The sequence below is a fragment of the Bubalus bubalis genome, chromosome X (assembly GCF_019923935.1).
Source record: "Bubalus bubalis isolate 160015118507 breed Murrah chromosome X, NDDB_SH_1, whole genome shotgun sequence".
Classification (NCBI taxonomy): domain Eukaryota; kingdom Metazoa; phylum Chordata; class Mammalia; order Artiodactyla; family Bovidae; genus Bubalus; species Bubalus bubalis.
The window spans coordinates 56,877,669-56,901,000 of NC_059181.1; the positions used below are offsets into that span (position 1 = coordinate 56,877,669).

A 23,332-nucleotide genomic window follows, 5' to 3' on the forward strand; every position below is an offset into this window, starting at 1 on the left:
GTCTGTATTAGCAACTTTGTATCCTAATTGCTAGCTCCAAAACCCCCTGTCCATCACCTCACATAACCCCTCCCAACCAGGGTAGAGTCCAAAAAAGTGTCTTATTTTGGTGGGAAAAGGGATGGAAGTGGGGCATCTGTGCCTGGCAAGATCTTTGTACACTTTCCCTGTGTGAATCCAAGGGAGGGAGAGACAGGTGAAGATGGTCTTTTTGTCTGCCAGCTTGGGCTGTCAGAGTTGTTAAAATGTTTCACAATGTTTGAAAAAGAATACATATATGTATATATAATACATACATATATATGAATATATATATATGTTTGCTGTATACCTGAAACTAACACAACATTGTAAATTAACTATCATTCAATAAAAAAGTTTTTAAAAAAAATGTTTAACAATGCCAAATGGTAGAATATTTTAAATTTTCCACACTAGTTGCCAAGTAGCCACCCCTCCCCCACATCTGAGGCTCCTCCCCTGTGTCACCTACACACCTCCCAGTCTGTCCTGGCTCAGGTCACAGGCAAGAGAACAAGGATCAGGAGGGTGGGCAGGCAGAATGAGAGCTTCCCTCCAGCCTGACCCTGGGACTTCTCCTGGGTAAGTGCCCTTGGGCAGTGAGGGAGAGCAGGTCAGGTGTGTGGCTAGAGGCTCCAGTGGAGTTCCTCCTCTTGGCAACCTTTGAGGCTGTGCTCGGGAGAACTGGTGGGTGGAGAAGTGCTGGGCATGGCCCAGTGCTTGTGGATCTGCCTCTGGAGCTGCAGGTGGTGGAGCAGGTACTGTGAGTTCTGTGCCTGCTCTATGTCCCTGTGCACTTACTAATAAGGGCCCCCAAAGAACAAAGGGTCTTTCAATGAATAAAGGCTCCTCATTTCCTCATAGCTGAATCACTAGATCTTGTCTTGATACTTAGTGCATTTTCTCTCCTGTTTAGGAAATCCTTGCCTTAAACGAATGTTCACCTATGTTTTCTCCTGAGTTTTAAAGCATTGATCATTTTGAAACTCTTGATTCTTTTGCCTTTCACCCCAAATCACTAACTGTTAACATTTTGCCACATTTGCTTTCTCTTCTCAATTTATGTATTTATGTGTATGTTGTTGTTCAATCACTAAGTTGTGTCTGACTCTTTGCGACCCCATGAACACAAAGGCTCCTCTGTCCACCATCTCCTGTAGTTTGCTCAGATTCATGTCCATTGAGTCAGTGATGCTATCTAACCAGCTCATCCTCTGTAACCCCCTTCTACTTTTGCTTTCAGTCTTTCCCAGCATCAGAGTCTTTTCCAATGAGTCGGCTCTTCACATTAGGTGTCCAAAATATTGGAGCTTCAGCTTAGGCATCAGTCCTTCTAATGAATAGTCAGGGTTGATTTCCTTTAGGATTGATTTATCTCCTTGTAGTCCAAGGGATCTCAAGAATCTTCTCCAGCACCACAGTTTGAAAGCATCAATTCTCTACTAACATACCATTTGTAAATAGTTTCCCCAATTGTCTCAATACGTCCTTTTTGGCATTTCTGCTCGATTTAGGATCCAATCCAGGCACGTGTATTGTGTTAGTTCTCGTGTCCCTTTAGCCTTTCTGAAAGAGTTCTAGCCCTTCCTTGATTTTCATGACACTGATCATTTGGAAGAATGTCCCTCAATTTGGGTTTGTTTCTTGCTTCCTCATAATTAGATTCAGGGTATTCATTTTTGTCAGGAATATCACAGAAATGATGCTGTGTTCTCAGTGTGTCATATCAGCAAGCATTCAATATTAGTTTGTCCTTTATTGATAATGTTAACTTTGATCACCTGGCTAAGATGTTGCCTGTCAGGTACTATATAAAGTTACTATCTTTCTCTTTGTAATTAATAACTATCGGGTTGGCCAAAAAGTTCATTTGAGTTCTTCTGTAACATTTTGTGGAAAACCCTGAATGAACTTTTTGGCCAACCCAATATTTTGTGGGAAAATACTTTGGGACTATGTGAATATCCTGCTTCTCATGCTTTTGTCCATTGATTATAGCATCAAGCAACGATTCTTGCCTGTAGCAATTAATAACTGTGCTATTTTCCTAATGGTGTTTTTCTGATTCCATCATTTCTTCTATATTGATTAGTTGGCAGTCTCATATAAGGAAAAACATTCCTTGCTCTGAGTCCTGAAAGGATGATTATATGCCAGGCACAATGAGCGCACCTTGATTTACCATTTGTCACTAATAGGAACTAGAACTTCTTGGAGAAATGACTTACTCCGGGGTTAGAACAGAGAAAAGTACAAAATGATTATAGAAGAACTCATTATGCTGGGAAGTAATGAAGCACTCAAAAGATGGGAACATGTCAGAATGACACAGGAGCCACTTTTAAGGAGCTCCCTCTGGTCAAATCTGGGACAATTTGAGTAGCAAAAGAAATCATAATAGTAATAGATTACTATCTACTGAATAAAGTAGAAAGTGACCAGTCCCTATAATAGGTAGGTAAGTACACAGGTAGGCAGATAAACAGGAAAGAAGTGAATGCTCCTTTTGCTTTTTTGTTTGTTTGTTTTTGTTTTTGGCTGTGCTGCACAACTTGCAGGATCTCAGTTCTCTGACCCGGGACTGAACCCGGGCCACAGCAGTGAAAGCCTGGAATCCTAACCGTTAGACCACCAGGGAACCCCTGTGAAGGCTCCTTTTTAATAACATCTTGATCTTTTTTGCTGTGCTCCTACTCCAGTCTTTCTGAGGGTAATTTAGTAGTTTGTTAAAACTTTCTATTTGGAAATAATTATAAGTTTACAGGAAGTTGTGAAGATGGTACAGAGAGGTCTCATGTAACCCTTTACCCAGTTTCCCCCAATGGTTACATCCTGTATCACTAGAGTACAATTATCACAAGCAAGAAATTGACATTTCTGCAGTGTGCTTGTTATTCTCTGCCATTTTACACATGTGTAGATTCCTGTATAATAATCTGGATACAGAATTATTCCATCACTGTATAGGTCTCTACTGGTGTTGACATTTTATCAGTTAGAGTGAAGTGTAGAAAACTTAGTTCCCTTTTAAGTCCCTTTACCCTCACCTGTTACTAATATCTTAAATATTTCCTCTATATATACATGGAGATACACATCATAAAAATGTTATACTTTTTGCTTTGACCTTCAAATGTAATTTAGAAAACCCAACAGGAAAAGGAAAGTCTATTGTATTTATTCATATTGTTTCTTTTTCCATTCTTCTTCTTTCCTGATGTTGCAGGACTTCTTTTATCATCTCCTTCCTATTTAAAAAGCTTCCTTTAAGGGTACATCTGCTGCCAACAGATTTTCTTAGTTTTCCTTCATCTGAGAATATCTTGATTTCCCCATTTGTGTCTTCTTTCTTAGTAACAGCTTTATTGAGATATAATTCACCTACCATACAATTTACTCATTTAAAGTGTCCAATTCAGTGTTTTTTGCATGTTTATGGATATGTGCAACCATCACTAAAATCAATTTTAGAACATTTTCATCACCTCAGATAGAAACCTCATACCCTTTAGCCATCACTCTCCTCCACCTCACCTCCCTGCCTCCTCCAACACTAAGCAATCACTAATATGCTTTCTGTCTCTATAGACTTCACTATTCTGGACATTTCACATTAATTGAATCATATAACATGTGATCTTTGTGTCTGACATCTTTCACTCAGCATAATGTTTTCAAGAAACTCCCTCTGGCCAAGTCTGGGACAATTTGAATAGCAAAATAAATCATGGTAATAATAGGTTACAACCCACTGAATAAAGTAGAAAGTCACCAGTCCATATGATAGCTCATTAGGTATATATGTAAGTAGGCAAATAGGGAAGAAGTGTAGCATGGACATGTTGTAACATGTATCAGTATTTATTCCTTTTCATTCCTGGATAGCATTCCACTGTTCAAGTGTACCACATTTTGTTTATTCCTTTATCAGCCAATGTACATTTGGATTGTTTCCACCTTTTGGCTGTTATAAGTAATACTGCCTGTAAACATTTTTATGTGGACATATATTTTCACTTATCTCAAGTATACATACACCTAGGAGTAGAATTTCTGTTTAATCATTTGAGGAACTGCCAGACTGTTCTCTAAAGCAGCCACACTAGTTTACATTCCCACCAGCAGTGTGTGAAGTTTTCAATTTCTCCACATCCTCACCAGCACTTGTTATTATCTGAGTTTTTGGATCTAGCCATCCCAGTGAGTATGAGGTAGTATCTCATTGTAGTTTTGATTTGCATTTCCTTGATAATTAATGATGCTAAGCATCTTTTCATGTATTTATTTGCCATGATATTTTATTTCTTAAGGATAATTTTGCCAGGTATGAAACTCAGAGTGGACAGTTCTTTTCTTTCAGCACTTGAAAAATGTTGTGCTGCCTCTCTCGACCATGGTTTCAGATGCTATCAATGTATTTTTCCCCTATAGGTAGCGTATCATTTCTTACTTGCTGAGTTCAATATTCTTTCTATGTCTTTAAGTTTTCTGAAGTTTGACTATAATGTGTCTTGGTAGAATTTCTTTGGCTTATCCTTTTGGGGTTTGCTCAGCGTCTTGAAACTCTGTTTATATCTTTTACAAAATTTGAGAAATTTTCAGCTATAATTTTTTCAAATACTTTTCAGCCTCATACTTTCTCCTCTCCCCTGGGACTCTGATGACATGAATGCCTGATCTTTTATTATAGTCTCAGATTTCCCTGAGGCTCTGCTCATTTTTTCCCATCAATTTTCTTTCTCTTCTTCAGATTGGATCATTTCTGTTGTTTTACCAAGTTCTCTAATTCTTTCCTCTGTCCTCTCTATTCTGCTGTTGAGCTCATCCATTGAGTATTAAAATTTTAGTTATATTTTTCAGTTCTAAAATTTTCATTCTATTCTTTTTTATATCCTTTTTTATTATGAGACTATTTTTGCATTTAAATACATCGAAGCATTTTTATGGTGGCTACTTTACAATTGTTGATAACTCTAACATCTGTGTCATCTCAGTCTTTTCTCATTCCAGTTGAGATTTTCCTGCTTCTTCACATGATGCCTGATTTTCAGTTATGTCCTGGATATTTTGGGAACTCGGAGATTCTGGATACTATTTAAATCCTGTTTTTTAGCAACCTCCCTCCAATACTGTTCTACCAAAAAAAAAAGGAGAATCTCCTTTTTACTGCCAGGTGGAGGTGGAAGTTCAGGTCCCTACTTGGCCTCCTTTGACACCCCAGAGGGGACAAGCATCTTGCTGCTGCTGGGTGGATGTGGAATTTCATGCTCCGCACCAGACTCTCTCTTTCACCGTCCTGGTGGGGAGACAAAAAAGGCACCTCATTATTGGGTTGGGGATAGAAGTTCAGGACCCCCCCAAATTTACAGTGGCCTAAATTTACACTGTCAGGGAGGGGCCTCATTATTCCCAGGCAGGGATGAAAACCAGGACTCCCTGTTTAGCATTTACTGATGGGAATGGGGATGGGGCAGTAATTATCTAATTTTTTCTCCCTTGTTACATTGCCCCTTTCCTGGTACTTTGGCTGAGAGAGCAGACTTTCTTGGGGCTGTTTTTATCTGCACCATTTGGCATTCTGGATTGCCAAATTCTCCATCACTGACTCCAAGATACATGGAACAAAAAGAAAACTCAGGGAAATTACCACTGTGTCACTCCTCAAGTTCCAAGGTCCCTAACCAAGGTCTCTCCAACTGACAGTCTTCTTTGTTTAATATGTAATGTCCAGAGATCATAGCTGCACTTAGTACCAGAAATAGGGAGAATTCTGTCTATTCCATTTTGGACCCATTGGTAATTTTTAACTTAATTTTTAAATAAGTAATACATTCACATGGTTCTCTCCCCCAGTCCTACAGGATCTCCCTAACCAAAAAACCAGTCTTGATTAGTTGGTGGGCATGTGGTATATGCTTAGTGATTATGCAGATAAAAGCAACTAAGAAAATATCCTTGATATTTTCCCACAAAGAAAGTAGATACTATTATGTTACTGTTAACTTAAAACTTTTTTATCATGAAATATTACATACATTTTGAATAATGCTGCTGTAAATACTCTTGGACATGCCTCTTGTTGCACATGAGCAAATATTCCAGTTGAGCATATTTCCATGGATGGAATCACTGTGTCCTTGTGTATGCATGCTTCAACATTACCAGATGAAGCCAAAATGCTTTCCAATGTGGTCATACCAATATACGCCTCCATCAGACATGTGAGAGTTCTCATTGCACCATGTTTTCTTCAACACTTCATATTGCCAGTCTTTAAAAAACTTTTATTGAGGTGTAGTTGATTTGTTAATAAATGTGTTTCAGGTGTACAACATAGTGATTCACAGTTTCTAAAGATTATACTCCATTTATAGTTATTATAAAATATTGACTATATTCCCTGTGCTGTGCAATATATCCTTGTTGCTTATTTATTTTATACATAGTAGTTTGTACCTCTTAATCCCCGCCCATTACTTTGCCCCTCCTCACTTCTCTCTCCCCACCAGTAACCACTAGTTTGTTCTCTATGTTTGTGAGTCTGTTTCTGTTTTTGTTATATTCACCAGTTTGCTTTATTTTTTAGATTCCACATATAAGTGATATCATACAGTATTTGGCTTTCTCTGTCTGACTTACTTCACTTAGCCTAATACCCTCCAAGTCCATCCATGTTGTTGCAAATGGCAGAATTCCACTCTTTTTTATGGCTGAGTAGTATTCCATTGTGTATATATATACTACATCTTCTTTATCCATTCCTCTGCAGATGGACACTTGGGTTGCCTCTATGCCTTGGATATTGTAAATAGTGCTGCTATGAACAAATTAGTGTTTTCATTTTCTTTGGATATATACCCAGGAGTGGAACTGCTGAATCATTTGGTAGCTCTGTTTTTAGTTTTTTCAGGAACTGTTTTCCACAGTGGCTGTACCAATTAACCTTCTCAACAACTGTGTATAAGGGTAGTTTTTCTCCACATCCTTGATATTGCCAGTCTTCTTCATTGAAGACATTGTAGAAGTTGTGTAATGGTAACTCGTTACCTCAATGTACATTCTCTGGTTACTAAGGAGATTGAACTCTTTTTGTGTTTATTAATGCCTTGCATTTCCTCGTTCATAAAATGCTTGTTCGAATCTTTTGCCCACTTTTCTACTAGGTGGCCTCTTTTTTTTTTAATTGGTTTCTAAGAGTTCTTTACATTTCTCTAGATAGGAGCCCTTTGTCAGTAATATTTACTGGAGATATCTTCTATTTGTTGGATTTTCTTTTTTTTCTCTTATGGTCTTTTTTAAAAATAGAAATTTTAAACTTTATTGTAGACAGATATCAATCTTTTCTTTATGGTTAGTGTTTTTTGCATCCTGTTTGAGAATTATTTTCACAATCCAAGATCATAAAGATATTCATCTATACTATGTTTTTTTCCTGTTACCTATTAAAGGTTTTGTTGTTTTGCTTTTCCCCTCAGTACATTTCTTTGAAATGCCTTTTAGACCCCTTTGTATCTTCTTATGTTGGTTGTCCAAGTTTTTTTTTTTCAAGTTGTTTTTTATTTTAGTCAATTCTATATTGCCATTGGCTGGCACATAATCAACCAGTAAATGTATTATATATATAGTCCCTATGTTAACTTGAGGACTTAAAGGGAGCCTATTTTAATCCTTATGTTTGAAAAAACAGGGACTGAATGAATAAATGAATGAATGTAATACATAGCAAATGTCAAGATACTTTAGTGTGTTTTTCTCTCACAAAATAAAATGCAAAACTGTGCTGAGTGGAAAGCCTACATGATACATTATGGTAAAAATCATTAAAAACAACTAACTTCCTAGTCCTCTTCCCTCCATCGCCCAGTGCTCACTGTGTCATCTTGAATGGCACTGTATTTTTACAGGTGTCATTCGAGGATGTCACCGTGGACTTCAGCCAGGAGGAGTGGCAGCACTTGGACCCTGTTCAGCGGCGCCTGTACTGGGAGGTGACACTGGAGACCTACAGCCACCTGTGCGCAGTGGGTAAGCACAGCTGCCCTGTGCACTTCCTGGGGGCCTCAGGGAGGCTGCCTCCATTCTCTGCTGCTGAAAGCTCTGGGGCATCTAAAGTGTGTAACGGTGTCATCTTTGATTTGCCTGAGATTCTTCAGTCCTTTTACACTTCTCTGATTATTACTCTATTCCCAGGGAATGGGATTACTTTCCTGAACAACAAATAGAAATGTGGTTGAAAGGCCTAGAAACCCAATTAACAGGACCCAATCCTGTATCATGTCCTGTTCACAGGTTACCAAGTTCCCAAACCAGAGATCATCTTCAGACTGGAGCAAGGAGAGGGGTCATGGACATTGGACAAAGAAATTCCACATCACAGCTGCTCAGGTGAGTGAGTGTGACCTGAGAAAATGGGGGATGTGGAGTAGATCTGTTTTTCTAGGAGAGGCTGATACCTTTGAAAGGCTCTGAAGATAACCTGTCTTGAAGGCTCTAAACTTTTGCAGTCACTTGGAAGAGTTGACAGAAGCCCCTCTAATACCCGAGGGCCAAGTATGACCCAAGTATGACCCTCGCCAATATCCACTGTCTTCTTTGCTTTTTGATAAAAGAGCTGTCTCTAACCTCTGTACCCTCTGTACCAGCACATATATAGCACCCTATCTTACTGGAGTGGGTTGCCATTTCCTTCTCCGGGGGATCTTCCCAACCCAGGGATTGAACCTGTGTCTCTTACGTCTCCTGCATTGCAGGTGGATTCTTTATCACTAGTGCTACCTGGGAAACTATTTTACCTGGGAACTTTTATTCTTCCTACTCCACTCCCACCCTCTTATCTTAGGTTCTTTCCTTGTACATTCAGGTATTTTAATTTTTCTTCCCTTTTATTCTAATTCCTCATATCCATCCCTTATGCCTCCTCCCACTGGTAACAGATCTAATGTATTTGATCTTTGAATTTGTGTGGTATCCTCTTAAAGCCTAAAGTATGAGTTTACTTGTGGTTGTTGCTCAGCCACTAAGTCGTGTCCAACTCTTTGTGACCCCATAGACTGCAGCATGCCAGGCTCTCCTGTCCTTTACTATCTCCTGGAGTTTGCTCAGATTCATGTCCATTGAGTTGGTGATGCTATCTAACCATCTCATCCTCTGCCACCCCTTTTTCCTTTTGCCTTCAATCTTTTCTAGCATCTGGGTCTTTTACAGTAGAATACTATGCTACATAATATTCCACAGTGTGCCAGTACCACATCTTATTGAACCATTCATCCAGTGGTGGAACCTAGGTTTTCATTAACGCCCATCTAAGACAAACAATCAGAGAAGGCAATGGCGCCCCACTCCAGTACTCTTGCCTGGAAAATCCCGTGGACGGAGGAGCCTAGTAGGCTGCAGTCCATGAGGTTGCTAAGAGTTGCACACGACTGAGCGACTTCCCTTTCACTTTTCACTTTCATGCATTGGAGAAGGAAATGGCAACCCACTCCAGTGTTCTTGCCTGGAGAATCCCAGAGACAGAGGAGTCTGGTAGGAGGCCGTCTATGGGGTCACACAGAGTCGGACACGACTGAAGTGACTTAGCAGCAGCAGCAGCAGCAAGACAAGCAATTCTACAATACATTTCTACACAAATGTTCCTTTACAGAGTGTGAGATTTTCTCAGGGACGTATAGAAAAGAGGGTTTGCCTGAGATCACTGTATATTCTCATCCTGAATGTTTCTCATTTTTTGGCCAACAATGGGTATAAAGTGGAATCTCATTTTTTGTTTCTCATTTCTCCAGTACTTAGTTTGAGCATTTCATCACTGACCTGTTGTGGTCTCTTGAGTTTTGCTCCTTTGAATGACCTTGCTCATCTTCCCCTTGTTTTGATTAAATTTACTCTGGTTCATACTGATTTGCATCCAGTTTTTTTATTTTCCCGCTTTTCCAGGCATCTCCTCATTATCCTCATAAATGAGATTTCCCTACAGAGACTGTCTACTGTTCACCAGTCTTATATATATTCAAGGATTCATCCATCCTGAAATTCTGAAGACTCTGATGACTCTGCTTTTGACATCTCAAGTCTTTTTTCCCCTAGTACTTTTTAGCACTATATTTAGCTACTCAGAAAGTTCCCTTGAGATGTTTCTCTTACTACTCAATATATCAGAAATGGAAATCATTACCTCATATATCAGAAGCCCTTCTCACCTTCCAACTTTTGTCATATTCTGTCAATGTTTCTTAAATCTTTCAGTCATTTTAAATTAATCACTCTACAGTTCCTATTGCTTTTTCATTTTTGCAAATATCATTTTTAGTTCTCAATCCATCTTCTTAGTTCCCATCTTCTTAGTTCTGAAAGGTTGTTGCTGAGCCGTTAAAGATGCCAGGATTCTTGGCCTCCAGAGGAGAGGAATTCAATCCAGGGCCAGTGATGAGGCTTGATTGCTCAGAGCTTTTGTGTGATAAAGTTTTATTAAAGTATAAAAGAGATAGAGAAAGCTTCTAGCCTTTAGCTGGAAGTTATATAGCTACTAGCAAAGAGTCGGACACGACTGAGAGACTGAGCTGAACTGAACAGGCTGCTAATTAGAGAAAGGAAATGTCTCAAAACTCAGAGACTGGCACCAGGCTCCTCACCCACAACATGCATTTTGAGATAATATTGGCACAAGGTGAGTTGTCCTGGGCCATAAAACAATTGACATGAATCTTGAAGAAAGGCAGGTTTCCAAGCAAAGACATAGTCTAATTAACATAGCTTAAGAGAACATTTGTATGAGTAAAACATTGGTTTGTCAAGTCGGTTCTGAGTCTTAGGCAGAACTGACTTGAAGAAAGACAGAGTTTAGGGTAAATACATTCATTAACATAGCTTAAGAAAAATATTTCCATAAGCTTGTTTGAGAAAAGTTAAGTTCAGGTGGAACCAGGTGTTGTCATGGCAGCACAGAATTTTAAAAGAAACCCCCTTTTAAATTTGTATGTGTGTTAGTCTCTCAGTCGTGTCCAACTCTGCGACCCCATGGACTGCAGCCCACCAGACTCCTCGGTCCATGAGATTTTCCAGGCAAGGATACTGGAGGGTTGCCATTTCCTTCTCCAGGGGATCTTCCCAACCCAGGATTGAACCCAGGTCTCCTGCACTGCAGGCAGATTTAAATTTGTATAGAAAGGGGAAAAAACCTGACACTTGAAGTTTGTTTCCTCTTGCAGCTTAAGACAGATAAAAAATGTCTGACACTTGCAGCCTATTTCCTCCGTTTGGAGACCCCTAGCCTTCCTGCCTGTTACCGTTTCAGTTCCATCCAAAACCAGCTCCATATTTTCTTATGCCTGGATTATAATTTTTCTATTACTGATTATAGTTGCTGATTCCATTCTTTTTATTAGTTCACTTCAAATACTGACAGATTTCATTGCCTAAAATGTTTTTATTTATTTTGACATTAGCTTTATGAAAAAAACCCTAATATTTTTCACATATAACTGTTCATTCTCAAAGACAAAAAACATGGCCATGTATTTCCAATTCAAACGTGTGTCTGAATGTTTTGTATCAGATCAGATCAGTCGCTCAGTCGTGTCCGACTCTTTGCGACCCCATGAATCGCAGCACGCCAGGCCTCCCTGTCCATCACCAACTCCCGGAGTTCACTCAGACTCACGTCCATCGAGTCAGTGATGCCATCCAGCCATCTCATCCTCTGACGTCCCCTTCTCCTCTTGCCCCCAATCCCTCCCAGCATCAGGGTCTTTTCCAATGAGTCAACTCTTAGCATGAGGTGGCCAAAGTACTGGAGTTTCAGCTTTAGCATCATTCCTTCCAAAGAAATCCCAGGGCTGATCGCCTTCAGAATGGACTGGTTGGATCTCCTTGCAGTTTTGCACAACTCCACTTTTAACATATCTTATGATTCTATGAGGTTTATTTTTATTAATAATTCTATGAGTTTTGGGGAATTCCCTGACAGTTCAGTGGCTAGGACCCAGTGCTTTCACTGCTGAAGGCCTGAGTTCAATTCCTAGTCAGGGAATAAAAATCCCACAAGCCTCAGAGTGTGGACAAAATAAAATAATAATAATAATTCTATGAGTTTTGACAAATGCATACAGTCATGTAACCACCACAATAATCAAGATATAGAACAAAAATTACCTCAGGTCCTTTATTGTGTCACTCCTTCCCACTGCTTACAGACCTGGAAAATACTAATCTCTTTTCTGTCTCTGTAGTTTTGCCTTTTTCAGAATGTCATATAAATGGAATCATACAGTATGAAGCTTTTTGAACCTGGCTTCTTTTACTTAGCTTTCAAAACTTACTCCTCCTGTTGTGTTTTCCATAGCTTGATTCCTTTTTATTGCTGAGTAGTATTCCATAGCATGGATGTACCACAGTTCATCCATTCACCAACTGAAGGGTATTTGTCAGTTTGATTAGTATGTGTCTTGGTGTGTTCCTCCTTGGGTTTATCCTGCTTGGGATTCTCTGTGCTTCCTGGACTTGGTTGACTATTTCCTTTCCCATGTTAGGGAAGTTTTCAGTTATTATCTCTTCAAATATTTTCGTGGGTTCTTTCTCTCTCTTCTCTTTCTGGGACTCTATTGTGAATGTTCGTGTGTTTAATGTTGTCCCAGAGGTCTCTTAGGCTGTCTTCATTTCTTTTCATTCTTTTTCTGTATTCTTTTTCTATATTTCTATATTTGTGGCAGTGATTTCCACCGTTCTGTCTTCCAGGTCACTTATCCATTCTTCTGTCCCAGTTATTCTATATTGATTCCTTCTAGTGTATTGTTCATCTCTGTTTGTTCTTTAGTTCTTCTAAGTCTTTGGTAAACATTTCTTGCATCTTCTCCATTCTTTTTCCAAAATTCTGGATGATCCTGGATCATCTTTATTATCATTATTCTGAATTCATTTTCTGGAAGGTTGCCTATCTCTACTTTGTTTAGTTGTTTTTCTGGGGTTTTATCTTGTCCCTTCATCTGGGAGATAATCCTCTGCCTTTTCATTTTTGATTAACTTTCTGTGATTGTGGTTTTCATTCTGGAGGCTTCAGTATTGTAGTTCTGTTTCTTCTGTCTGCCTTCCAGTGGATGAGACTGAGAGGCTTGTGCAAGCTTCCTGATGGGAAGGACTGGTGGTGGGAAAAACTGGGTCTTGCTCTGGTGGGCAAGCTGTGCTCAGTAAAACTTTAATCCGATTGCCTGCTGATGGGTGGGGGCTGTGCTCCCCTCCTGGTAGTTGCTTGGCCTGTGGCAACCCAGCCCTAGAGTCTACAGGCTCTATGGTAGGGCGAATGCCAAACTCCCAAGAGGGTTCACACCAAGGGACAACTCCCAGGACTGCTACTTCCAGTGCCCCCATCCCTGTAGAAAGCCACTGCTGACCCACACCTCCAGAGGAGATCCCCCAACACTAGCAGGTATGTCTGGTTCAGTCTCCTGTGGGGTCACTGCTCCTTTCCCCTGAGTCCTGCTGTGTACAGGATTTTGTGTGTGCCTTCCAAGAATGGAGTCTGTTTCCCCCAGTCCTGTGGAAGTCCTGTAATCAAATCCCACTGCCCTTCAATGTGAGATTCCCTGGGGATTCCTAGTCCCTTTGCCAGATCCCCAGGCTGGAAAGCCTGACATGGGGCTCAGAACCTTCACAACAGTGGGAGAGCTTCTTTGGTATTATTGTTCTCCAGTTTGTGGGTTGCTCACCTGGTGGGTATAAGATTTGATTTTTATCATGATTGCAGTCCCTCTACCATCTTCTTGTGGCTTCTTTGTTTTTGGACATGGAGTAAGTATCTTTTTTGGTGGGTTCCAGTGTCCTCCTGTTGATGATTGTTTAACAGCTAGTTGTGATTTCAGTGCTCTCACGGAGGAGATGAGCGTACACCCTTCTACTCTGCCATTTTCAATGATCTGAAGGGTATTTGGATAGTTTCCAGTTTGGGTGATAATAAAGGTGCTATAAATATGTTTACATATTTTATGTGATGATGAGATTTCATTCACTTGGGTAAATATCTACGAGTCAGACTGCTGGGTTGTATAGTAAGTATGTGTTAACTTTATTAAAAACTGCCAAATTGTTTTCCAAAGTGACTATACGATTTTAAATTCTAACCAGCTATGTATGAGAGTTCCAGTTGATCTACATTCTCACCAGAACTTGGAATTGTCCATTTAAAAAATTTTAGCCATTTTAACAGTAAGATAGTTGTATCTTACTGAGGTTTTAATTAGTATTTCCATAATATCTAATATTTGACATCTATATATTTTCTTTGGTGAAGTGTTTTTATAAATCTTTTGCCTAGTTTTTATAGGAAACATTGTTTTCTTATTGTTGAGTTTACAGTTCATTATATATTCAGGACAAAAGTTATTTATCAGATATGTGTTTTGCAAATTTTTTCTTTTTATTTGCTTATCAATACCTTTCATGGGGCATTTAAAGTTTTAACAAAGTCTAATTTATCTTTTTCCTTGTTTTATGGATTGTGCTTTTGGTATTGCTTCTAAGAAATCTTTACCTAATCCAAGGTCACAGAAAAATTAGGTTTTACATTTAGTTCTATGATTCATTTTGCATTAATTTCTGTATGTGATTTAAAGTATGGATCAAAGTTTTGTGTTTGTTTTTTGTTTTTGCACATAGCTATTCAATCATTTCAGCATCATTTATTTAAAAACCATCCTTTCAACTGAAATGCCTTTGCACTTTTATTGATAATCAGTTGTCATATGTGTGTGGATCTCTTACTAGACTCTTCATTCTGTTCCACTGAAGTATTCATCTGTATTTACACCATTCCTACACAGTCTTGATTACTGTAGCTATGTAATAAATTTTAAATCATGTAGTATTAGTCCTCCAAGTTTGTTCTTCTCTTTCAAATTCGTTTGGCTACTGTAAGTACTTTGTGTATCCATTTGAATTTTATAGTCATTTCTTTGTTGCTATGAAAGTGAGTTTTGATTGTGATTAAATTTAATCAGTTTAGAGGTAATTAGCACCTTAAGATTATCAACTTTTTCAATTCAGATATATAAATGATTTGATATATTTATATATTGCAAACTGATTACTGCCATAAGGTTAGCTACCACTTCCATCTTATCGCAGTTACTATTTCTTTTTTGTGGTAAAAACATTTAAGATCTACTCTCTAGGCAACATGCAAGTTTATGATGCAATATCATTATCTATAGTCCCCTGCTGCACAATAGGTTCCCAGAACTTGTTCATCTCATAACTGGAAGTTGGTGCTCTTTGACCAGTATCTCCCCATTCTCTCCACCCTCCAGTCCTCAGGAACCACTACTCTACTCTGTTTCTCTGAGTCTGGCTTTTATAGATTCCATATACAAGTGATAATACCATGCAATATTTGTCTTTGTCTGACTTATTTCACTTAGCATGATGCCCTCAACGTTCAGCCAAGTTGTAGCAAATGGCACAATGTCCTTCATTTTCATGTATGATATTAGTAATATTCCATTGTATATGTATACCACATCTTTATCCATTCAGTGTTAACAGACACTTGGGTTGTTTTCATATCTTGCTGTTGTGAATAATGCTGCAGTGAACATGGGAGAGCAGCTATCTCTAAAAGATCCTGATTTCAATTCCTTTGAATATATGCCCAGAAGTGGAATTGTGGGTCTACTTTGAATTTTTTGAGGAACCTCCATACTGTTTTTCACAGTGGCTGCACCAATTTACACTCCCACCAACAGTGCACAAGGGTTCCTTTTTCTCCACCTCTTTGCCAACACTTGCTATTGCTTATCTTTTTGATAATGGCCATTCTAATAGATGTGAAGTGACATCCATTGTGGTTTTGACTTTCATTTCCCTAAGGATTACTGATATTGAGCACCTTTTCATGTAGCTATTGGTCATTTGCACAGATTCTTTGGAAAAATGTCTATTCAGTTTCTCTGCCCATTTTAATTGGTTTGTTTGGTTTTTTGTTTTTGCTTTTTTGCTGTTGAGCTGCGTGTGTTCTTTATATATTGTGCCTATTAACTCCTTATCAGATATATGATTTGTAAATATCTTCTACCATTCCAGAGGTTGTCTCTTCATTTTGTTAATTCTTTTGCTGTACATTTTTAATGTCTTCTTGATGTCTGCCATATTTGATAGTGTTTCTCTAATCTGATCCTACTCTGTGCTCTCTCTATCCAGATGATACATTTTCACCTTGTGATCAGATTTCACTATTTCATGAAATGGCTCTTAAGTACTCCAGAATGTTTGGCTCTTTCTTTTTTCTCATCCTCCATCCCACAGGAACTCAGGGAAAACATAGGATTTTAGGCCATGTAGTAACTGAGGCTTTTGTGTGAAGTGTTAGTTGCTCAATCATGTCTGATTCTTTGCAAACTCATGAACTGTAGCCTGCCAATCTCCTCTGTCTATGGAGTTCTCTAGGTAAGAATACTGGAGTGGGTAGCCATTCCCTTCTCCAGGGGATCTTCCCAACTCAAGGATCAAACCTATGTCTCCTGCATTGCAGGTGGATTCTTTACATCTGAGCCATTAGATAAGCCCCTAACTAAGGCTTTTACTTGTATGTTTTTAGAAAGCTCCCAGAATTAAGAGCCTGCTTCTCAGATTCACAGACATAGAGAACATACTTATGGTTTCCAGGTGGAGGAGGGGTGGACTGGGAGTTTGGGATGAGCAGATCAAACTATTATATATAGGATGGAAAAACAGCAAGGTCCTACTGTATAGCACATGGAAATATATTCAATATCCTATGATAAACTATAATGAAAAAAGAGTTTAAAAAAAATCCATTCTTACACTGAAGAAAGCAAGCCAGTTTCTTATTGTATAACTTAGGGCCTAATCGGGGAAAGAAACCACATACTAATTTGAACAGGAAAAGTTTAACATTAATTATTGATTATTGTGGGATTGAAGTAATAAGGGATTAGCCAGTAAGAGTAAAGAGAACTCTAGTGAATAAAGAAATAGCAGATTAGTGTGTGAGAGTAGCTCAAGGGCTGTGAAGGAACACCCAAAGGAGAGCCTCCTCTGCTTCCCACAGGTGAATACAGACCTTATAGGGAGGGCATATCCACGGCTCATGGCATGGCAGAAGAGTTGCTGTTGTGCTGCACTGGTGAAACTTGCTGGAAATCTGTCCTCTTCAGTTCCAGAAAAAACTGATCATGGGGCAGTGTCTCATTGGAAATATTCCACCGCAAATCATCTGAGAGGAGTGCCAGAAGTGCTGGGTGCTTCTGGCTGCAAAGAATTGCAGAAGCTGGGTTCTTGGGAAGCCATAGGAGCAGCAGGAGTTGGGTGCTAAAGAAGTCACCTGCACTTCAAGATCTGGGTGGCTGGGAAACTGCATGTGCATCAGGAGCCAGATGCTGCTGAAGCCACCACACTTCTGGAGCCTGGTGTTAAACAAGCTGCCCTTGCTGGAGGAGCATGCTGAGTGAGCTCACCTAGAACCAGGAAGCAAAACCCCTTCTTCCAGTGTTTCTCCATCACCCTGTGTTGATAAGGTTCAACATCATGCCAGCTACCAAAGGAAAAGAGACTCAGATACATTTTTGTAGAGTGGGCAAGGAAGTGTGATTCTGGGTTAAAAGGCAATAAATTGATAACTGGAGCACTTATTCTTCAATTTTTCTGAAGCAAAGCATGGACAATATTTATTAAACTTAAATGTATTGAATTTGGAGAGATAGTCAGAGGAAGGTACTTTGTTCTCTTTCAGAAGGATTCCTCAAGTGTATGCTCAGAGGAATTCAAAAGACTATAGATTATATTTAGAAAGGGAAGATAACTGCATGAAATGTTATTAATTGCAGCCTTTGTGTGTTAATTCTTTATGTTGTAACAGAATTGTGCCAAATTGAGTATCAGTATGAGTGGTACCATATCTGCTTTATACATTCATAACAGGCATTCATTTATACACCTCCCTAGAGGTATACTGAAATTAGAGCTGATATCAAGGGCAATACATTTTGAATATGCACAGAGGAGCAAAGCAACAAGCTTAATATAGCTATATTCTCTCTTACATAAGCATTCTCAGGTGAATGGGTCCATTCAACAAATCAACTCTGATTCTGTTGGGTTATTTGGGAGCCATGTTCCAAGTTATTGCTTTGCCATCTCCTAGGCCATTGTTGTCAGCTGGGTTGGTTGATGTTGGATCATTGTTGAGTCCTCTGGGCTGGGGAAGGGAGAAATGGAGATTTGCCCACTGTCTTAAGGCCTGGCCCAGGTGCAGCAAATGTCACTTCTGCTCACACTCTACTGGTAAGAACAAAGTGAGACTGATAAAGGTAAAGCCCAGCTATGTTCTATTTCTATAAAAGAAGAGGTGAATAGATACTGGTGGATGGCTTATAGTTTCTACCATAGATGGATGGCTTGCCTTATTTGACACTTGTTGAAAGCATATAGTTTTCCTATAGATATAGAGGAATTGGTATTTGAGGACTATAAATTTAATGGCGATGCTCATAATAGTTCAGAGGGAAAAACAAAAGGAAGAAGAGAGATTATTAAGTTTTTAGAGCTAATGTATAATAAGGACATGCATTCTGAAATATTTCTTCCTTTCATGCTTCACCCATAACAGACTTCAGTTTCTTCTTCTGATTACCCTACTCAGTGTCCTGACTTCCTACATAGTGGATATGGATTCCAAAGGTTCAAACCCCATCTCTTACTTATTTAGCTATTTAATCTTCAGCAAGTTACATAACTTCTCTGTGCTTCTGTTCTCTCATCTGTGAAACATGATTGATAATGATAGCTACCCATTAGGGTTTAGTGAAGATTAAATGAGCTATTTTGTGTAAAACACTTGGGAATAGTACCTGGTACATCATAAATGGTATATAATTGTTTTGCATATATTAAGTGTTCTAGAAGAATTTTCATGATTGTTATATGGACTCTTCTATTTTTTTGTTCATCCTGTCCAAACTTCATGATAACTGTTCTGGAGTCATTTTCATTTTTTTTCTTCTTTTTAGATGAGGATATTGGGCAAACTCAACAACAGAGAATTTCTGGAGAAGTTTCATTCCACTGTGAGAAAATTGGTCAATCCATAGGAAAAGATTCATTGTGTTCCATTATAGAAGAACTGTGGCAAGGTAATGACCAGCTAGAAAGAAATCAAGAAAACCAAAATAACCCTTTAAGTCATGTGAAAGTATTGACTAAGGAGAGGGGCTATGAATATAAAAATATTGAAAAAATAATTCATGTGAGTACCAGGCTTATTCCTTCAATTAAAAGACTCCATAACTTTGATACATTTGGAAAAAGTTTGAAGCATACTTTAAATTTACATAATCACAATAAAAGCAATGCAACAAAGAACTTTGATAAGATTTTTGGAAATGGTAACAATTTTGTACATAGCTCTTCCTTTACTAAGAATGAGAATGCTAATATAGGAACAAACTCCTATGAACTTAATCAATGTGAAAAACATCTTGACCACAAACAAGTTCTTGCCCACCATCAAAAAATTCATACTGGAGATAAACTTTATATATGTACTGAATATGTGAATACCTTTACCCAGGAGTCACATCTTTTTGAGCATCAGAGAATTCATGCTGGAGAAAAATCCCATGAATGCAATAAGGATGAGAATATCTTCACCCAGAAGCCACAAATTGAGGTACCTCAAAGTGTTTACACAAGAGAGAAACCTTTTATATGTATTCAATGTGGGAAGGCTTTTACCCTCAGGTCAAACCTCATTACACATCAGAAAATTCATACTGGGCAGAAACCCTATAAATGCAGTGAATGTGGAAAAGCCTTTTTCCACAGATCATATCTCTTTAGGCATATGAGAATTCATACAGGAGAAAAACCTTATGAATGCAATGAATGTGGAAGAGGATTTTCTCAGAACTCTGACCTCAGTATACATCAAAAAACTCATACTGGAGAGAAACACTATGCATGCAGTGAATGCGGGAAAGCCTTCACAAGAAAATCAGCTCTCAGGATGCATCAGAGAATTCACACAGGAGAAAAACCCTATATATGCACTGAATGTGGAAAGGCCTTCATCCAGAAATCCCATTTCAATACACATCAGAGAATTCATACTGGAGAAAAACCTTATGAATGCAGTGACTGTGGAAAATCATTCATTAAGAAATCACAGCTGCATGTGCATCAAAGAATTCATACAGGAGAAAAACCTTATATATGCACAGAATGTGGAAAGGTCTTTACTCATAGGACAAATCTCACTACACATCAGAAAACTCATACTGGAGAGAAGCCATATATGTGTGCCGAATGTGGGAAGGCTTTCAGTGATCAGTCAAATCTCATTAAACACCAGAAAACTCATACTGGAGAGAAACCCTATAAATGCAATGGCTGCGGAAAGGCCTTCATATGGAAGTCACGCCTCAAAATACATCAGAAATCTCATATTGGAGAGAGACACTATGAATGCAATGAATGTGGCAAAGCTTTTATCCAGAAATCAACACTCAGTGTACATCAGAGAATCCATACAGGAGAAAAACCCTACGCTTGTCCTGAGTGTGGGAAGGCCTTCATCCAAAAATCACACTTCATTGCACACCATAGAATTCATACTGGAGAGAAGCCTTACGCATGCAGTGACTGTGGAAAATGCTTCACCAAGAAGTCACAACTCCGAGTGCATCAAAAAATTCACACAGGAGAGAAACCCAACATATGTGCTGAATGTGGAAAGGCTTTCACTGACAGGTCGAATCTCATAACACACCAGAAAATCCACACTAGAGAGAAACCCTATAAATGTAGTGATTGTGGAAAAACCTTCACCTGGAAGTCACGCCTCTCTATCCATCAGAAATCTCATACTGGAGAGAGACACTACGAATGCAGTAAATGTGGGAAAGCTTTCATCCAGAAGGCAACACTAAGTATGCATCAGATAATTCACACAAGAAAGAAAGCTTATGCTTGCACACAATGTCAGAAGGCCTTCACAGACAGATCAAATCTTATTAAACATCAGAAAACTCATAGTGCAGAAAAACTATAAGTCTGGTGACTGAAAATACCTTCAGCTGAAAATCATAATGGGATGTGCATCAGCTGTCTCACAGAGGCAACAAGGAGTGCCTGATGCTGCAATCATTGCACAGGGGGAGTAGATATGACAGACTACAAATAGCTTCAGTGAACAAAAGGTCAACAAAGCCAAGTATTCTTCAGTCAGGTGGAATACAAGTTGATATGCAATTATATGTGTAGGGAGCCACTTTGGTAAAGTATTTGAGCAATAGCCCTGGTTGGTTTCATGATTCACACAGACACTCTCATTCTCCCGCAAATGGTAGAAATAGAGACCCCAGGAGATGTAATCTCTTGTGCTTCACTTTTTGGATAAAGGGCTTTATCAATTCAGCACTGATTTGTTCTTCACACCCTGAAATGTAAAACTACTCAATACTGACCAATTTTTTTCAAATTTCTAAGGTGGGGAGAAGAGCATTCATTGTCCAAACACTTTTAGGACACTGAAGTCAAGGCAAAAACCAATTTGGGAATATATTAATAGATTTATGAGTAGAAGCCGAAAGTTTTTATGATAATTGACATTTAAGACATGGAAAAGATTGCCCTGAGGAAGCGCTCTTTTTCTTCCCTTTGAGACATCACCATGGTATATTTTTAAAATATGAAATAAAAATTTTAAATGTTAATTTCTGACTTTATGCATTGGCAAATTAAACATAGCTCTAGCCTATGTTACAGGAATATAGTTATTAAATGTTACATATGTCTAAAGGTGGCAGTTGTTCCCTTATCAATTCCATGCTGTGGCAGCAGGTGATTCACACTTGAAAGTAGTGAGCATACCTTCTAATCTGTACTCCCAAAGCTATCATTTAGGTAAGCTGCAGACCATAAACTTCTTATCCCCTTAGTAACTGAACCTAAGACAATGAAACTGAGCCACAGCACTCTGGACTTCCGCTGAAGCTTCTGCTTTCTTTGGGATTCCTGTTTGAAAAACAACAGTTAAAGAAATTGGGTTTCAATACATAAAATGGTGGGTTTTCTTCCAAGTTATATTCATTTTTATGTGCACATTAAGAGTAATTTTGTGTGGATTGCTATGGGATAAAGTCATGTTGCATTAGTTATTTAGCCTAAGATATGATTATAATTATAGTTGAATAACCAGAAGACTTCTCTAAAAAGAGCACTGCTTTTTTTAAGCACTGATAAGTAAACACTTTCTTGTTTTTAATTAAAAAATCTTTAAAATACTCATAAGAAAGGGGGCTTTCTTTCTAGCATGTAGTTTTATTTTGTTTTTAAACTTTTTAATTAAAGTATAATGCATACTGAAAATGTATATGTCATAAGCATACAGTTCAATGAATTCTAAGAAACTGAACACACTCAGATCAAGAAACAGAACATGACTAGCACCCCAGAAAAACTCCCTGTGCTCCCTTCCAGGTCTTATTGTCCACCTCCCCCACTAGGTCAACACTATCTTGACTTAAATAGTTTTGTCTGCTTGGTATTTTATATAAATTCACTCAGTAGTTATATTTCATATTTTGGTAATATATTGTTAAGTATCTGTCTTCTTTCATTCACATTATAAATGTGAGATTTGTCCATATTGTTAAATGTAGTTTTAGGTAATTCATTATTATTGTCAGGTTAAATTACACTGAAAATTCAACAATATATTTATCCATTCTATTGTTAATGGACATTTGTGTTGTTTGCAGCTTAGAGCTATTGGAAATAGTGCTAGTATAAATATTTTAGTACCTATCTATTGGTGAACATATTTATAAACTCTGTTAGGCATATATCTAGGAGTTGAACTGCCAGATTATATTGTATCCATATGCTCAGCTAGTTTATGAAACTAGTTTTCCAAAGTGACTGCACCAGTGTACACTCCCACCAACACAGTATATGAGTTCTAGTTGCTCCTTGTCAATACTTGGTATTTTCCATCTTTTTTTTTTAAACTATAGCCATTATGCTGGATGTATAGTGATATCTCAGTGTGATTTAATTTTTATTTTCTTATCCTTCAACCCCACCATAGTATCTTCCCAAGACAGTTGCCTGATATCTCAGATCTGAAACTTAGCATGGTTCTCATGTGACTGTACCATTTTACATCTCACCAACAATAGTAAGCAATTAGTAACTTTAAATATTCCCATACAAAAATGCCCAAAGCTTGATGGTTTGACTGGTTGAGTGCATTAAACATTTGAGTAGAAATCTTTCAGAAAATAGAGGAGGAAGGAACACTCCCCAACTC

At 38.4% G+C, this 23,332-nt stretch overlaps 1 protein-coding gene across 6 annotated transcripts in view; it reads left to right on the forward strand.

Moving 5' to 3' along the window:
• The window catches only part of ZNF41 (zinc finger protein 41), a 43,826-nt gene extending 21,437 nt beyond the window's left edge, over nucleotides 1-22,389 (forward strand). For all 6 annotated transcript variants that reach the window (XM_044936455.1, XM_006058792.3, XM_006058796.3 and 3 more), the window contains 3 exons: nucleotides 7,926-8,046; nucleotides 8,311-8,406; nucleotides 19,032-22,389. In XM_044936455.1, coding sequence (XP_044792390.1) covers nucleotides 7,926-8,046; nucleotides 8,311-8,406; nucleotides 19,032-21,070 — 2,256 coding nt within the window. In that variant the 3' untranslated portion in view covers nucleotides 21,071-22,389. The remainder of the gene's footprint in view (nucleotides 1-7,925; nucleotides 8,047-8,310; nucleotides 8,407-19,031) is intronic.
• Nucleotides 22,390-23,332: the final 943 nt, after the last annotated feature.